This window comes from Elephas maximus, chromosome 4 (assembly GCF_024166365.1).
Source record: "Elephas maximus indicus isolate mEleMax1 chromosome 4, mEleMax1 primary haplotype, whole genome shotgun sequence".
NCBI lineage: Eukaryota > Metazoa > Chordata > Mammalia > Proboscidea > Elephantidae > Elephas > Elephas maximus.
The window spans coordinates 105,629,007-105,642,119 of NC_064822.1; the positions used below are offsets into that span (position 1 = coordinate 105,629,007).

Genomic DNA, 13,113 nt, shown 5'->3' on the forward strand with positions numbered 1-13,113 from the left:
TTTGGTTTTCCAACTCCAGGTCTTTGCACATTTCATCATAATACTTTACTTTGTCTTCTCGATTTTATTCCTGTGTGTGCCATCTAGGGAGGCCCGCATGTATAGTTGCTGTTTATGTTGTTGAAAAAAAGGTATTTCTAATGAATAGGTCATTGGTCTTGCAAAACTCTATCATGCATTCTCTGGCATCATTTCTATCACCAGGACCAAAATTTTCCAACTACTGATCCTTCTTTGTTTCCAACTTTCACGTGGTAAAAATCTTCAACTTCTTTATCTTTGGAATTAGTGGTTGTTGCATAAATTTGAGTAATAGTCATATTAACTTGTTGCTGTTGCTGTTGTTAGGTGCTGTGGAGTCAGTTCCGACTCATAGTGACCCTATGTACAACAGAACGAAACACTTCCTGGTCCTGTGCCATCCTCACTATTGTTATTATGCTTAAGCTCATTGTTGCAGCCACTGTGTTGATCCATCTTGTTGAGGGTCTTTCTCTTTTTCAATGACCCTCTACTTTACTAAGCATGATGACCTTCTCCAGGAACTGATCCCTCCTGATAACATGTCCCAAGTATGTGAGGCGAAGTCTCACCATCCTCGCTTCTAAGGGTCATTCTGGTTGTACTTCTGCCAAGACAGATTTGTTCATTCTTTTGGCAACCCATGGTATATTCAATATTCTTCGCCAACGTCACAAAGGCTTCAATTCTTTTTAGTCTTCCTTATTCATCATCCAGCTTTCACGTGCATATGAGGCTACTGAAAATACCACAGCTTGGGTCAGGTGTACCTTAGTTTTTGAGGTGACACCTTTGCTTTTCAACACTTTAAAGAGGCCTTCTGCAGCAGATTTACCCAATGCAATGTGTCTTTTGGTTTCTTGACTGCTGCTTCCATGGGTGTTGATTATGGACCCAAGTAAAATGAAATCCTTGACAACTTCAACCTTTTTTCCATTTACCATGATGTTACTTATTGGTCCAGTTGTGAGGATTTTTGTTTTCTTTATCTTGAGCTATAATCAATACTGAAGTCTTCCTTGTAGGTGTATGCATATTATCCTATCACTGATAGCGTTGTACTTCAGGATAGATCTTGAAATGTTCTTTTTGACAATGAATGCAATACCATTCCTCCTCAGTATGTCATTCCTGGCATAGTGGATTATATGACTGTCTAATTCAAAATGGCCAATATGAGTTCATTTCAGCTAACTAATGCCTAAGACAGTGATCTTCAAGCACTCCATTTCATTTTTGAGAACATCCAATTTTCCTTGATTTATACTTGGTACATTCCACCTTCCAGTTACTAATGGATGTTTGCAGCTGTTTCTTCTCATGCTACATCAGCAAACAAATGAAGGTCCCCAAAACTTGATTCCATCCACGTCATTAAGGTTGATTCTACTTTGAAGAGGCAGCTGTTTCCCAGTCATATTTTGAGTGCCTTCCAATCTGAGGGGCTCATCTTCTGGCACTATATCAGAGAGTATTCCACTGCTATTCATAAAGTTTTCACCGGTCAATTTTTTCAGAAGTAAATTGCCAAGTCCTTCTTCTCAGTCTGCCTAGGTGCGGAATCTCCAATGAATCCTGTCCACCATGGGTGACCCTGGTGGCATTTGAAATTCTGGTGGCATAGCTTCCAGCATTGCAGCAACACGCAAAGCATCATAGTACAACTAATTAACAGACAAGGCTGCAATTTTTTCTTCAGTTCTTTCTGCTTGAGAAATGCCGAGTATGTACATGTGACTTCAAGAGATGCTGTAAGTTTTTCTATTTCACTTCCCCACCCCTCCCAACCAAGATACCTACTGCCAAGGGTTTGGTGTGTGTTTGCTCAGGTTTTTCTTTTTGATTTTTATACACAATATTTTTTTCTATAAAATCACGCTATACTTACTGTTCTGCACCTTGCTTTAACCACTTAATGTGCTTTTGATATTTTTCCATGTCCACACATAAAGTCGTGGTGGTGCAGTGGTTAAAGTGCTCCACTGCTAAATCAAAAGTTTTGTGGTTCAAACCTACCAGCCGCTCTGTAGGAGAAAGATGTCGCTGTTGGCTTCCGTAAAGATTACAGCCATGGAAACCCTATGGGGCAGTTCTACTCTGTCCTCTTGGGACACTATTAGTTGGAATTGATTTGACGGCACTGGGTTTGTTTGTTTGTTTTCCCACATATAAAATCTTGACAATCATATAGGGTTACTTTGTACTTTTTATCATAATTTACTTACCTCTCCCTTACTGACAGATATCTGCATTGTTTCAAATTATTTAGTATTACAAAGAATCCTGCAATGAATATCCTGTTATACTTATTTTGTCTCATTTGTAGCTTTACTCAAAGATAATTCCTAGAAGAGGAATTGCTGGATCAATGGGTATGAAATATATTTAACATACTGGATATTATCCACTAAAAAATATCTTCATCAACTGTTTAAACTACAATTCATATCTCATGGTTACTTTCATTATTAGGAAGGGTAAGCATTTTTTCATGTTTATTGGTCTTTTATAAAAAAAACCCAAACCCACTGCTGCCGAGTCGACTGACTCATAGCGACCCTATATATTTCTTCTTTAATCACCTATTCAGATCCTCTTACTTCAGTTGCCAAATGCAAAGGACACTTCTGTCTCTCTTTTATTTTATCTCTCTATAGCATCTGACATTATTGACCACTCTCCCTTCTAAAAACTCCTTATTTCCATGGTTTCTGTGATACTTCTCTTTCCTAGATTTCTTCCCATTTCTCTAGCTACTCCTCAGTTTTCTTTATAGGTCTCTCCTCTGCCCTTCCTTTATATGGTGGGGTCCTCCCAAGGTTCTGTTTTAGGTTCTCTTTGCTTACTTTACACATCCTTCGCAGATGATGTCATCCACCCACTGATTTCACTCATCAACTATCAGTTGATGACTCATAACCTATAACTCTAGCCAGATGTCTGTCCTAAGGTTACCTATTGACCAGTTGTCATTTAGCTGATCCCAACTCATGGTGACCCCATGTGTGTCATATTTGTGTTATGACAAAGTACAACTGTGCTCCATAGGGTTCCCAATGGCTGATTTTTCGGAAGACTGCCAGGCCTTTCTTCCAAGGTGCCTCTGGGTAGACTTGAACCTCCAGCCTTTCAGTTAATTGCTGAGCACCTTAATCATTTGCACCACCCAGGGACTCCTTCCTAAGCCTAAGAGTCATATACAGCAAAACCTGTGAGAGCTGGAACTCAACTTGTTTTTCTGGGTCTTGCAAGTTTTCCGCCTTTGACAGGGTGCAGTTTTACCACTTTTCTATCGCTCTCTATTAGTGGAAAATATTTGTGTTTTCCTTCTCTGATAGGTTTCCGTCTTACACAGGTTCCAGCTTTTGCAAGTTTTATTGTATCTCTCCTATGTACCAATTCTGCCTGGAAATTCTATAAGCATCTTAAACTCATCCTTGTGTAAGGCTGAAGGCTTCCCCCTCCTCCCTTCATTCCTACTCTTTCACTGGTTTCTTTTCCTAAATCCTTCATCTTGGTGAATGTGACAATTATCGTTTCAACTGTCAAATGCCTGTTCCCTCACAGCTCCATGCTTTGCATGTGCTGCTTCCTTTGCCTAGACTTCCCCCCCCTTAATTCCTGTTTGTCCTTCAGAGTGCAATCAGGTACCACCTCTTCTGGGAAGCCTTCCTTGACACGACATAGTCTATGCTATGGGTTCCTCCTAAATTCTCTCTGAGCATCCTGGGTATTTCTTTGATATGTTACTTGTCATACTTGTGTTCTGACTTGTATTTTCCAAACTCTAACCAGTGAGGCATCCCTGAGTGGCGCAAACAACTAAGTGCTCAGCTATTAACCTAAAAGCTGGAGGTTCAAGTCTACTTAGAGGTGCCTCAGAAGAAAGACCTGGCAATCTACTTCTGAAAAAATCAGTCACTGGAAACCCTATGCAGTGCAGTTTTACTCTGATACACATGGAGTCACCACGAGTTGAAACTGATTTGACAGCAACTGTCTTTTTTTTTGTTTTTAAACAGTTCCATGACGGTAGGGACCACATCTTATTCTCCTCTGTGTCTTCAGCACATAAGAGAAGCTCAACAAATGCCTGTCTATGTGGTGTTGATATTTCTCATCCCACTCTGTCTTGAACTTACTCCAATCAGGCCTTCATCTCACCACTCTCAAACAGCACAAAGTGATCAATGACCTCCATGTTAACAAATTCCATGGTCAGATAATTCAGATTTGTGTGTTTGACTGTTGATAACGTTCCTTCTAGAAACACTTCCTTCATTTGGTTTCTGGGACCCTATTCTATTTCACCAGTTGTCCTCCTCAGTCTCCTCTGCTGGTTCCTTCTCATCTCTCCAACCTCTACCTACAAAGGTGTCTCTGAGCTCGGTCCTCAGGCCTCTTCTCTGCTGTCTCTACATTCACTCTCATGTATCCTGTGGCTTTAAATATCACTGATACTTTGATGCACAGCCCAGATCTCTTCTAATTCCAGACTTAAATATCCAAGTTTCTACTTGATATTTCTACTTGAATGTTTTAAAAAAGGCATTTCACATTGAACGTGTCCAAAATTGAGTTTCTACTATTTCCCCATCCCCAAACCTGAGTAGCTTTCAGTCTTCCCCATTTCAATTAATGGCATTTTTCCAGGTGTACAGGCCAAAAATATTGCTGACATCCTTGATTCTTCTCTTTCTTTTACACCTCCTACCCACGAGAAAATTTTGGCTGCTCTACCTTCAATATAAATTCTGTCCACCTCTAATCACCTTTATAGCTATTTCTTCTGTCCAACCCATTACCGTCTCTTGCCTAAATTATTGCAATTGTTTCTTAACTGGTCTCTATTCCTCTATCATTGTTCCCCTAGAGTCTCTTCCCCTCTTTTAAAAAATTTAAGTCAGACCACGTTCCTTTGCACACGAAACACTCCAAAGACCCCCATCTCAATCAGGTCCTCACAAATGGCCCTATATGACTTTGCCCTTCCCATTTCTCAAACACACTAAGAATGTTCCTGCCTCAGGACGTTTGCATGTGCTCTTCCTTCTGCCTGACTAGTTCTCCTCTCTAGCTTATGTCCTCATATAACTGCTCATATGTCACCTTATCAGTGGCCTTCCTTAACCATCTTATACTCTCTACCTCTTACCTGCTTCATGTTGATATCATAGCACTAATTACCACCTGATACAATTTCTTTATTGTCTGTTTCTCCCACTAGAAAATAAACTCCATGAGGACAGAGATTAGTCTGCATTCCCAATGCCTAAGACAGGGCTTGGCACATAGTAGGTGCTCTGTGATTATATGTAAATGAATAAGTGACAGGAAAGGAGGGAAAGAGGGAAGGAAAAAAGGCAGGCAGGAGGGAGAGACAGGAAGAAACCAGCTTTTGAGTGAAACAATGGTAGCTTTTTCTTACAATGCACTAGAGAGGATCCATTTTCAAATTACAGGAAAATTAAGCCAAAGAACTGGTCAACATGACAGGGCCATTTATGCACTAATTTAAATAGGTTAGATATTGAGGACTGCCAGGAGGATGTTTTTGTAATGCCAGCCAAATTAAAGAATTCTTGCCCAAATATGTGAGAGATTTTTTCCTGGTAAGATTAAATCAAGTCAGATTTTAAAAGAAATTACATCACCAAGCTCAGCTGGCAGTGAGCAACCTGGGAGAGTAGAGAACGGGTACTAGCAGAGAGCTTCTTCTGGAGGTTTTTTCCTTTGGCAGATCCCGCAGCTAGGAAACTTGCTAACCTGACTGAGTCAAGACGTTTGTTTTAAACAAAGAACCCAGAGGATGACACCAGCAGGCACAGCTGCTACCATTTAAATGTACAGATTAGACTTTCTGGTTCTCTGATTTTGGAAAAAAGGACAACAGCCTAAGAAACTCTGTGTTCTAACTTGAGCAGAACTAGTATGTCATTTTTACTAACCTCAGACAAAGCACTTGGTTTTCTGTCCTTCTCTCAACTTAGGAAAGAAAAAGTGGGCCAAAAGTAGAGCCTCAGTGAAAAAATAAGTTGTCCTGCACCTGAGCCAAGTTCTCCTGAGCAAATGGCTCCCAAATCAGACCAACTGGCATGAACGCCCAGCCCAGCTGACATAGAGCCCAGTTCTACAGAGGCTGCAGGTGGCCTGGCCACATAGGCTCTGCTCATGAAGTTCCACATGCCACGGGGCTTCTGAATACTTACATTTCTCCTCTTTTCCATATTTGCTTCTTCAGCTGCTTTCTGGTACCTTCAGGGAAGGGGGGAAAAAAGAGAGAGAATGTCCTCAAATTAAACTTATATTTTTACTTTTTAAATCTTAACAAAAACCACTTCTACATACCTATTTCTGCCAGCAGTTATCTTTCATCAACTCTCTCAGAATGAAAGGTAGAGGGAATTTAAGCAGAGAATCAGAGTAAGCCCCCACTTCCTGTTGCTGTTCCAGTCATCTGCTCTTGATACAACAGAAAGATCCAAGTAGATAAGGCTGAATGCTGGGAAACAACTGGATAGAGCAGAAAGTCTGGTGTCTAAGTTCCAGTCTCATTACTTATTAACTGTCAGATATCTCTGGTCAGTCACTGAACTTCTCTAATCCTCAGTTTCCTTACCTATAAAATGGATTTACATACCTACTCAGGGTGAGAAGATTAAATGAGATCGCAGAAAGCAGAGACTCAAACAGATATTTGTACACCAGTGTTCACTGCAGCACTATTCACAACAGCTAAAAGGAAACAACCTAAATGCCCATCAATGAAAGAATGGATAAACAAAAAGTGGTACATACAATGGAACACTACTCAGCCATTAAGAGAAATGAAGTCCTGATACAAGCTATAATATGGATGGAGCTTGAAGACATTATGCTGAGTGAAATAAGTCAGTCACAAAAGGACAAATACTGTATCACCTCACTTATATAAAAAGACAAAAACAGGCAAATGTATAGAGACCAAAGTTTATTAGTGGTTACCAGGGGCAGGAGGGAAAGGGAAAGAGGGGTTTTCTCTTTATGGAGTGCTGAGTTTAGGTGTATGGTGCTGGAAAAATCACATTGATTAAGAGTAGGGTTGCACAGCAGATTAATGCAATTGCTGTCAGTAAGTTTTACATCTGTAAAAAAGATGAATTGGCAAATGTTATATAACAGATATATTTACAACTAGGCCCCCCTCCCCCCCCCCCCCAAAAAAAAAAGCTGCTGAGGCTACTTATGTAGAACCATGGAATTTAGTTCCTTGGTTTGGAGGTTTAGGGTCATGGTTTCATGGGACATATGAATTAATTGGCCTAATATTGTGTTTAAATCTTCTGTACTACCTCCCAGTTTGTCGTGTCATGCCTCGGGTCTTAAAAGCTTGCAAGCGGCTGTCCAAGATACAATAGATGGCTTCTATTTACCTGAAGCAACAGAGGAAGAAGGAGAGTCAGGAACAGGAGGAAGAAATGGAATGTGTGGTTAATAGCCTCCATGAGCAACTTCCCCTTTTACCATAAGACCAGAAGAACTGGATGGCGCCTGGCTACCAATACTGAGTATTTTGATCAAAGATTCCATAGAAGAATCTTGATCAAAAGGTGGAAAATGCAGAACGGAATTTCAAATTCTTATGGACTCCAGATTTTCTGGAGCCCTGGAGGCTAGATAAACCCCTGAAACGATTGTCCTGAGATAATCTTTAAACCTTAAACCAAATATCCCCTGAAGTCATCTTAAAATCAAGCAATAGTTTAGCTTAACTAGTAAAAAATGTCTGCCTTGAGCATTGTGCTCTTTTAATATCTATCTATACAGGATCAAATTGACAACAGCAACTCCAAAGATTAAATAGGAAATTTAGGGGGCAGTGAGTTTACGTTAATAGGGGAGGAATAACTGCGAAATGGAGGGAGAGAATGGTTGCACAACTCAAAGAGTGTAATCAGTGTCACTTAATTGTACATGCAGAAATTGTCAGATTGGTGTATGCTCTGCTGTGTATATTCTATTCAACAACAAAAATAAAATAAATAATAAAAAAAGATTAAATGAGATCATGTGTGTAAAAGTACCTTGGAATTAGTCAAATACAAAAAGCATTGTACCAGTTCTAAGACACATATTCCCCCCCTCCCCAACATTTAATGCTTCTAAAGTCTTACACCCCCAAGTCTCTGTCAGTTTGTCGTAGAAGATTTCAAAGGGTGGCTCGAGAAGACAAAGTAAAGTATTATAATGACATGGGGAAAGACCTGGAGATGGAAAACCAAAAGGGAAGAACACATTCTGCATTTCTCAAGCTGAAAGAACTGAGGAAAAAATTCATGGCTCAAGTAGTAATATTGAAAATATTAAATAATGTGGGGAGCATCAAAAGAAGATGGAAGGAATACACAGAGTCACTGTATCAAAAAGAATTGATCGATGTTCAACCATTTCAGGAGGTACCATACGAGCAGGAACCAATGGTACCGAAGGAAGAAGTCCAAGCTGCACTGAAGGCACTGGTGAAAAACAAGGCTTCAGGAATTGACGGCATACCAATTGAGATGTTTCAACAAACAGATGCGGTGCTAGAAGTACTCATCTATGCCAAAAAATCTGGCCAACTGACTGGAAGAGATCTACATTTATGCCTATTTCTAGGAAAGGTGATCCCACTGAATGCAGAAATTATCGAACAATGTCATTATTATCACAGGCAAGTAAAATTTTGCTGAAGATCAGTCAAAAGTGGCTGCAGCAGTATATTGACAGGGAACTGCCAGAAATTCAAGCTGGATTCAGAAGAGATATCATTGCTGATGTCAGGTAGATCTTGGCTGAAAGCAGAGAATACCAGAAAGATGTTTACCTGTATTTTATTGACTATGCAGAAGCATTTGACTGTGTGGATCATAACAAATTATGGATAACATTTCGAAGAATGGGAATTCCAGACTGTGCTCATAAGGAACCTATACATAGATCAAGAGGCAGTCATTCAAACAGAGCAAGGGGATACTGTGTGGTTTAAAGTCAGGAAAGGTGTGTGTCAGGGTTGCATCCTTTCATCACAGCTATTCAATCTGTATGCTGAACAAATAATCTGAAAACCTGTATTATATGAAGAATGGGGCATCAGGATTGGAGGAAGACTCATTAGCAACCTGCTTTAGGCACATGACACAACCTTGCTTGCTGAAAGTGAAGAGTGAGTGCTTACTATGAAGATCAAAGACCACAGCCTTCAATATGGATTACACCTTAACATAAAGAAAACAAAAACCCTTAAAATTGGTCCAATAAGCAATATCATGATAAACTGGGAAAAGATTGAAGTTGTCAAGGATTTCATTCTACTTGAATCCACAATCAACAGCCGTGGAAGCAGCAGTCAAGAAATCAAAAGACGCATGGCCTTGGGCAAATCTGCTGCAAAAGACCTCTTTAAAGTGTTGAAAATCAAAGATGTCACCTTGAAGACTGAGGTGCGCCTGACCCAAGCCATGGTGTTTTCAATCACCTCCTATGTATGTGAAAGCTGGACTTTGAAAAATGGAGATGGAAGAAGAATTGACACTTTTGAATTGTGGTGTGGGAGAAGAATATTGAAATATACCATGGAGTGCCAAAAGAAAGAACAAATCTGTTTTGGAAAAAGTATAACTAGATGCTTCTTAGAAGCAAGGATGGCGAGACTTTGTCTCACATACTTTGGACATGCTGTCATGAGGGATCAGTCTCTGGAGAAGGACATCATGCTTGGGACATGGATTGAATTGTGTCCCCCCAAAATATCTGTCAGCTTAGCCATGAGTCCCAGTATTGTATGATTGTGCACTATTTTATGTCATTTCCCTATGTGTTGTAAATCTTATTACTATGATGAAATGAGATGGATTAATGGCAGTTATATTGATGAGATATACAAGATTAGATAGTGTCTTAAGCCAATCTCTTTGAGATGTAAAAGATAGAGCTGAGCAGAGAGATAGGGAGACCTCATGCCATCAAGAAAGCAGCGCTGGGAGCAGAGCACATCCTTTGGACCTGAGGTTCCTGTGCCGAGATGCTCCCAGACCAAGGGAAGACTGATGACAAAGACCTTCCTCCAGAGCTGACAGAGAGAGAGAAAGACGTCCCCTGGAGCCAGTGCCCTGAATTCAGACTTCTAGCCTACTGAACTATGAGAGAGTAAACGTCTCTTTGTTAAAGCCATCCACCTGTGGTATTTCTGTTATAGCAGCACTAGATGACTAAGATACCTGGTAAAGTAGAGGGTCAGCGAAAAAGAAGAAAACCCTCAATGAGATGGATTGACACAGTGGCTGCAACAATGGGCTTAAGCATAACAATGATTGTGAGGATGGTGTAGGACCAGGGAGTGTTTCAGTCTACTGTACATAGGGTGACTATGAGTGGGTACCGACTTGATGACAGCTAAGAACAACAAAGACGAAGTCTTACAGTCATTGTCGTCCAAATAGTCAAGAGGTAGTCACACTGCCTATATGCACATGCGTGAATTTAGTTTAAGTTGTTGGCATTGTTGTCGCTTTAGTTGAGTTAAATGTATTTGATGGTACTGCACATGTTTTTGGAGTTTCTGGGTGGTGGAAACAGTTAACGTGCTCAGGTGCTAACTGAAAGGTTCGTGGTTTGAGTATATCCAGAGGCACCTTAAAGAACGGTCAGAATCTAATTCTGAAAAACCAGCCATTGAAAATCCCATGAAACACAGTTCTACTCTGACACACGTGAGGTTGACATGATTCGAAGTTGACTGCCAGCAGCTGGTAAAACATGTTTTTAATGCCACTTAAGATGTTTTTTAAAAGATTGCACTATGATTGGCATTTCAAGAAAAATTACTTTACTTTTGATGTTTTCACAAGAGCGATATGTGAGAAAAGTCTATGTGATAAGCAAGCATTGGTCAGTTAAACTAGCAGCATTTTTTCCTTGTTGTCGTTAAGTGCCGTCAAGTCAGCTCTGGCTCATAGCAACCCTATGTACAACAGAACTAAACGCTGCCTGGTCCTGCGCCATCCTCACAATCACTGCCAAGTTTGAGCCCACTGTTGCAGTCATTTATTCTTAGTGATGCATAAAATAGTGGCACATCTACAGTCGATGGCATCTCAGGTTTGATAAATAGGCATATATAATTTTATTATTTTAATTTTTATGATTACTTTCCTTTTATCATGTTTATTACTTAGATCGGGAGATTCCTCAGAAACAAAGTTCCAGGGTATGGGGTAAAGAATTTAACTTTACCTGAAAAATTTTGCCTTTGTCCTTGGTTCCTGAGATATAACCTCCAAAGTCTTGGAATTTTCCAGCAATTGAAATGTCTTTTATGAGGCCTCCAGACCACACCTGAGGGTTTACTCTAATGAGATGACTCTTGGGTGGGGGCTGGCCAGGCCAGAAAGACCCACCACATGATATCAGCTGACCTCAGGGAGGGGGACATGACTCAATCAATTATGCCTACATAATGAGGCTCCAATAAAGGCTCTGAACACAGAAGCTCCATGGGCTTCGTGGTTGCTGACAGACATTGATATACGAGGGAAGGTAGCATGTCCCTTTTTTGGGACATGAAAGCTCTGCGTTGGGCAACCTCCCCAACCTTGCCCTATGCATCTCTTCATTTGTATCCATTTTGCTATAATAAAACTGTAATCATAAGTATATCCTTTTCCTGAGTTCTGTGAGTTGTTCTAGTGAATTATCAAACCCAAGGAGTACAGGGAGTCAACAGGTCAGAAGTGAGGGAGCCTGGAGGACCCCTAAGCTCCTGATGAAGTACAGGGAACCCCTGAATTTGTAGTCAGAGGGGGACCCGCAAGCTTGCGACTGATATCTGAGGGGGTAGTGGGAAACGCCCAAGTTTGTAGCCAGTAGGTGAAAAGTGAGGGTGTTACGGGGACTCCCAAGCTTGTGGCTGGCATCTGAGGGGGTAGTACCCCAAGTTTATAGTCAGTAGGTGAGAAGTGAGGGTGTCATGGGGACCCCAACACTTGCAGCTGGTATCTGAAGTCTTGAGCAGATTTGGCAGTCTAGAGGACTGTGTCCTTTAACTTGAGGTCTGACCTAGCTCTTGGGGTTAGGGTCAGAGGAAGAAATATTGCTGTTACGTAGGGTTATTCAGTTGGGATCAGGTTTTCTCCATTTAAAGACAAAAGAGGCCTGGAGTTCTAAAAAAAAGGAGTTCTAGGCTGCAGCAAATCTCCAGACCACCCAGAACAAAGTCTAACCTGGTGTCCTCAGAGCCTGGGAGTCCAGAATGAAAGGTGGCACCATTATGTTATGTGCCTTTCCACAGGCCTACATGCTTAGAACCCCATTAGCATCAAACCATCCTTAGAAAGGGCATATTCAAGAGCCACTTGTTCTTTGTCTTCAGGTAGAATTTCAGAATTCACAAGGCACTTGGGGGAGGAGAGGGAGGTAAGAAGAAAAGAAAAAGAGCAGAATGGAGAAGTCCCACTCCTCTACCACAAAACCAACTTTTAATTCATAAATGCCCTCATAAACTCAGAATTTTTCTTAGTGTGTGTATGAAATAGAATAACCTCATCCAAAATGGAAGCCAGGGAAAGGTCCTAGTCCTGGCACCACTGTTCACCTGCAATGTAGCCTGGGTTATATCACTTCATTTATTTTGGCCTTATCTACAAAATTAAGTTGATTATGTGAAAGGATTTCAAAGGTCTGTTCCAGGCTATCACTGTTAAATTTTAATAATCATTCACCAGGCTGAGTACCGCTCTGCAACTGAGCAGAACTTTCTAGTGGCATAGAGTAAAAGGACTTTCAGAAACTTCTGGCACTTCATTGACTACAAATAGGAAGAAAATGGGATTAGAACTGCTATGATTTAAGTGACAAGCTGGAAAGATATTTACAACTTACATTATAGACAAAAGGCCAATTTCCCTAAAATACAAAGAGCTCCTACAAATCAATAGGAAAAAAAGCAGAAAACTAAATAGGAAAATAGGCATGAATATAAGCATAAAATTCACAGGGAAAAAAACATCAAATGGCTCTTAAACAAACAAAAAAGATGCTCCATCTCAAAATGAAAATTCACACAACACTGAGAAT

The 13,113-nt window shown here is 40.5% G+C and overlaps 1 protein-coding gene across 2 annotated transcripts in view; it reads right to left on the reverse strand.

Moving 5' to 3' along the window:
- LIMA1 (LIM domain and actin binding 1) overlaps window positions 1-13,113 on the reverse strand; it is a 101,609-nt gene that overhangs the window by 40,425 nt on the left and 48,071 nt on the right. For both annotated transcript variants that reach the window (XM_049883098.1, XM_049883099.1), the window contains one exon: window positions 6,231-6,276. In XM_049883098.1, the coding sequence (XP_049739055.1) occupies window positions 6,231-6,276 (46 nt within the window). The remainder of the gene's footprint in view (window positions 1-6,230; window positions 6,277-13,113) is intronic.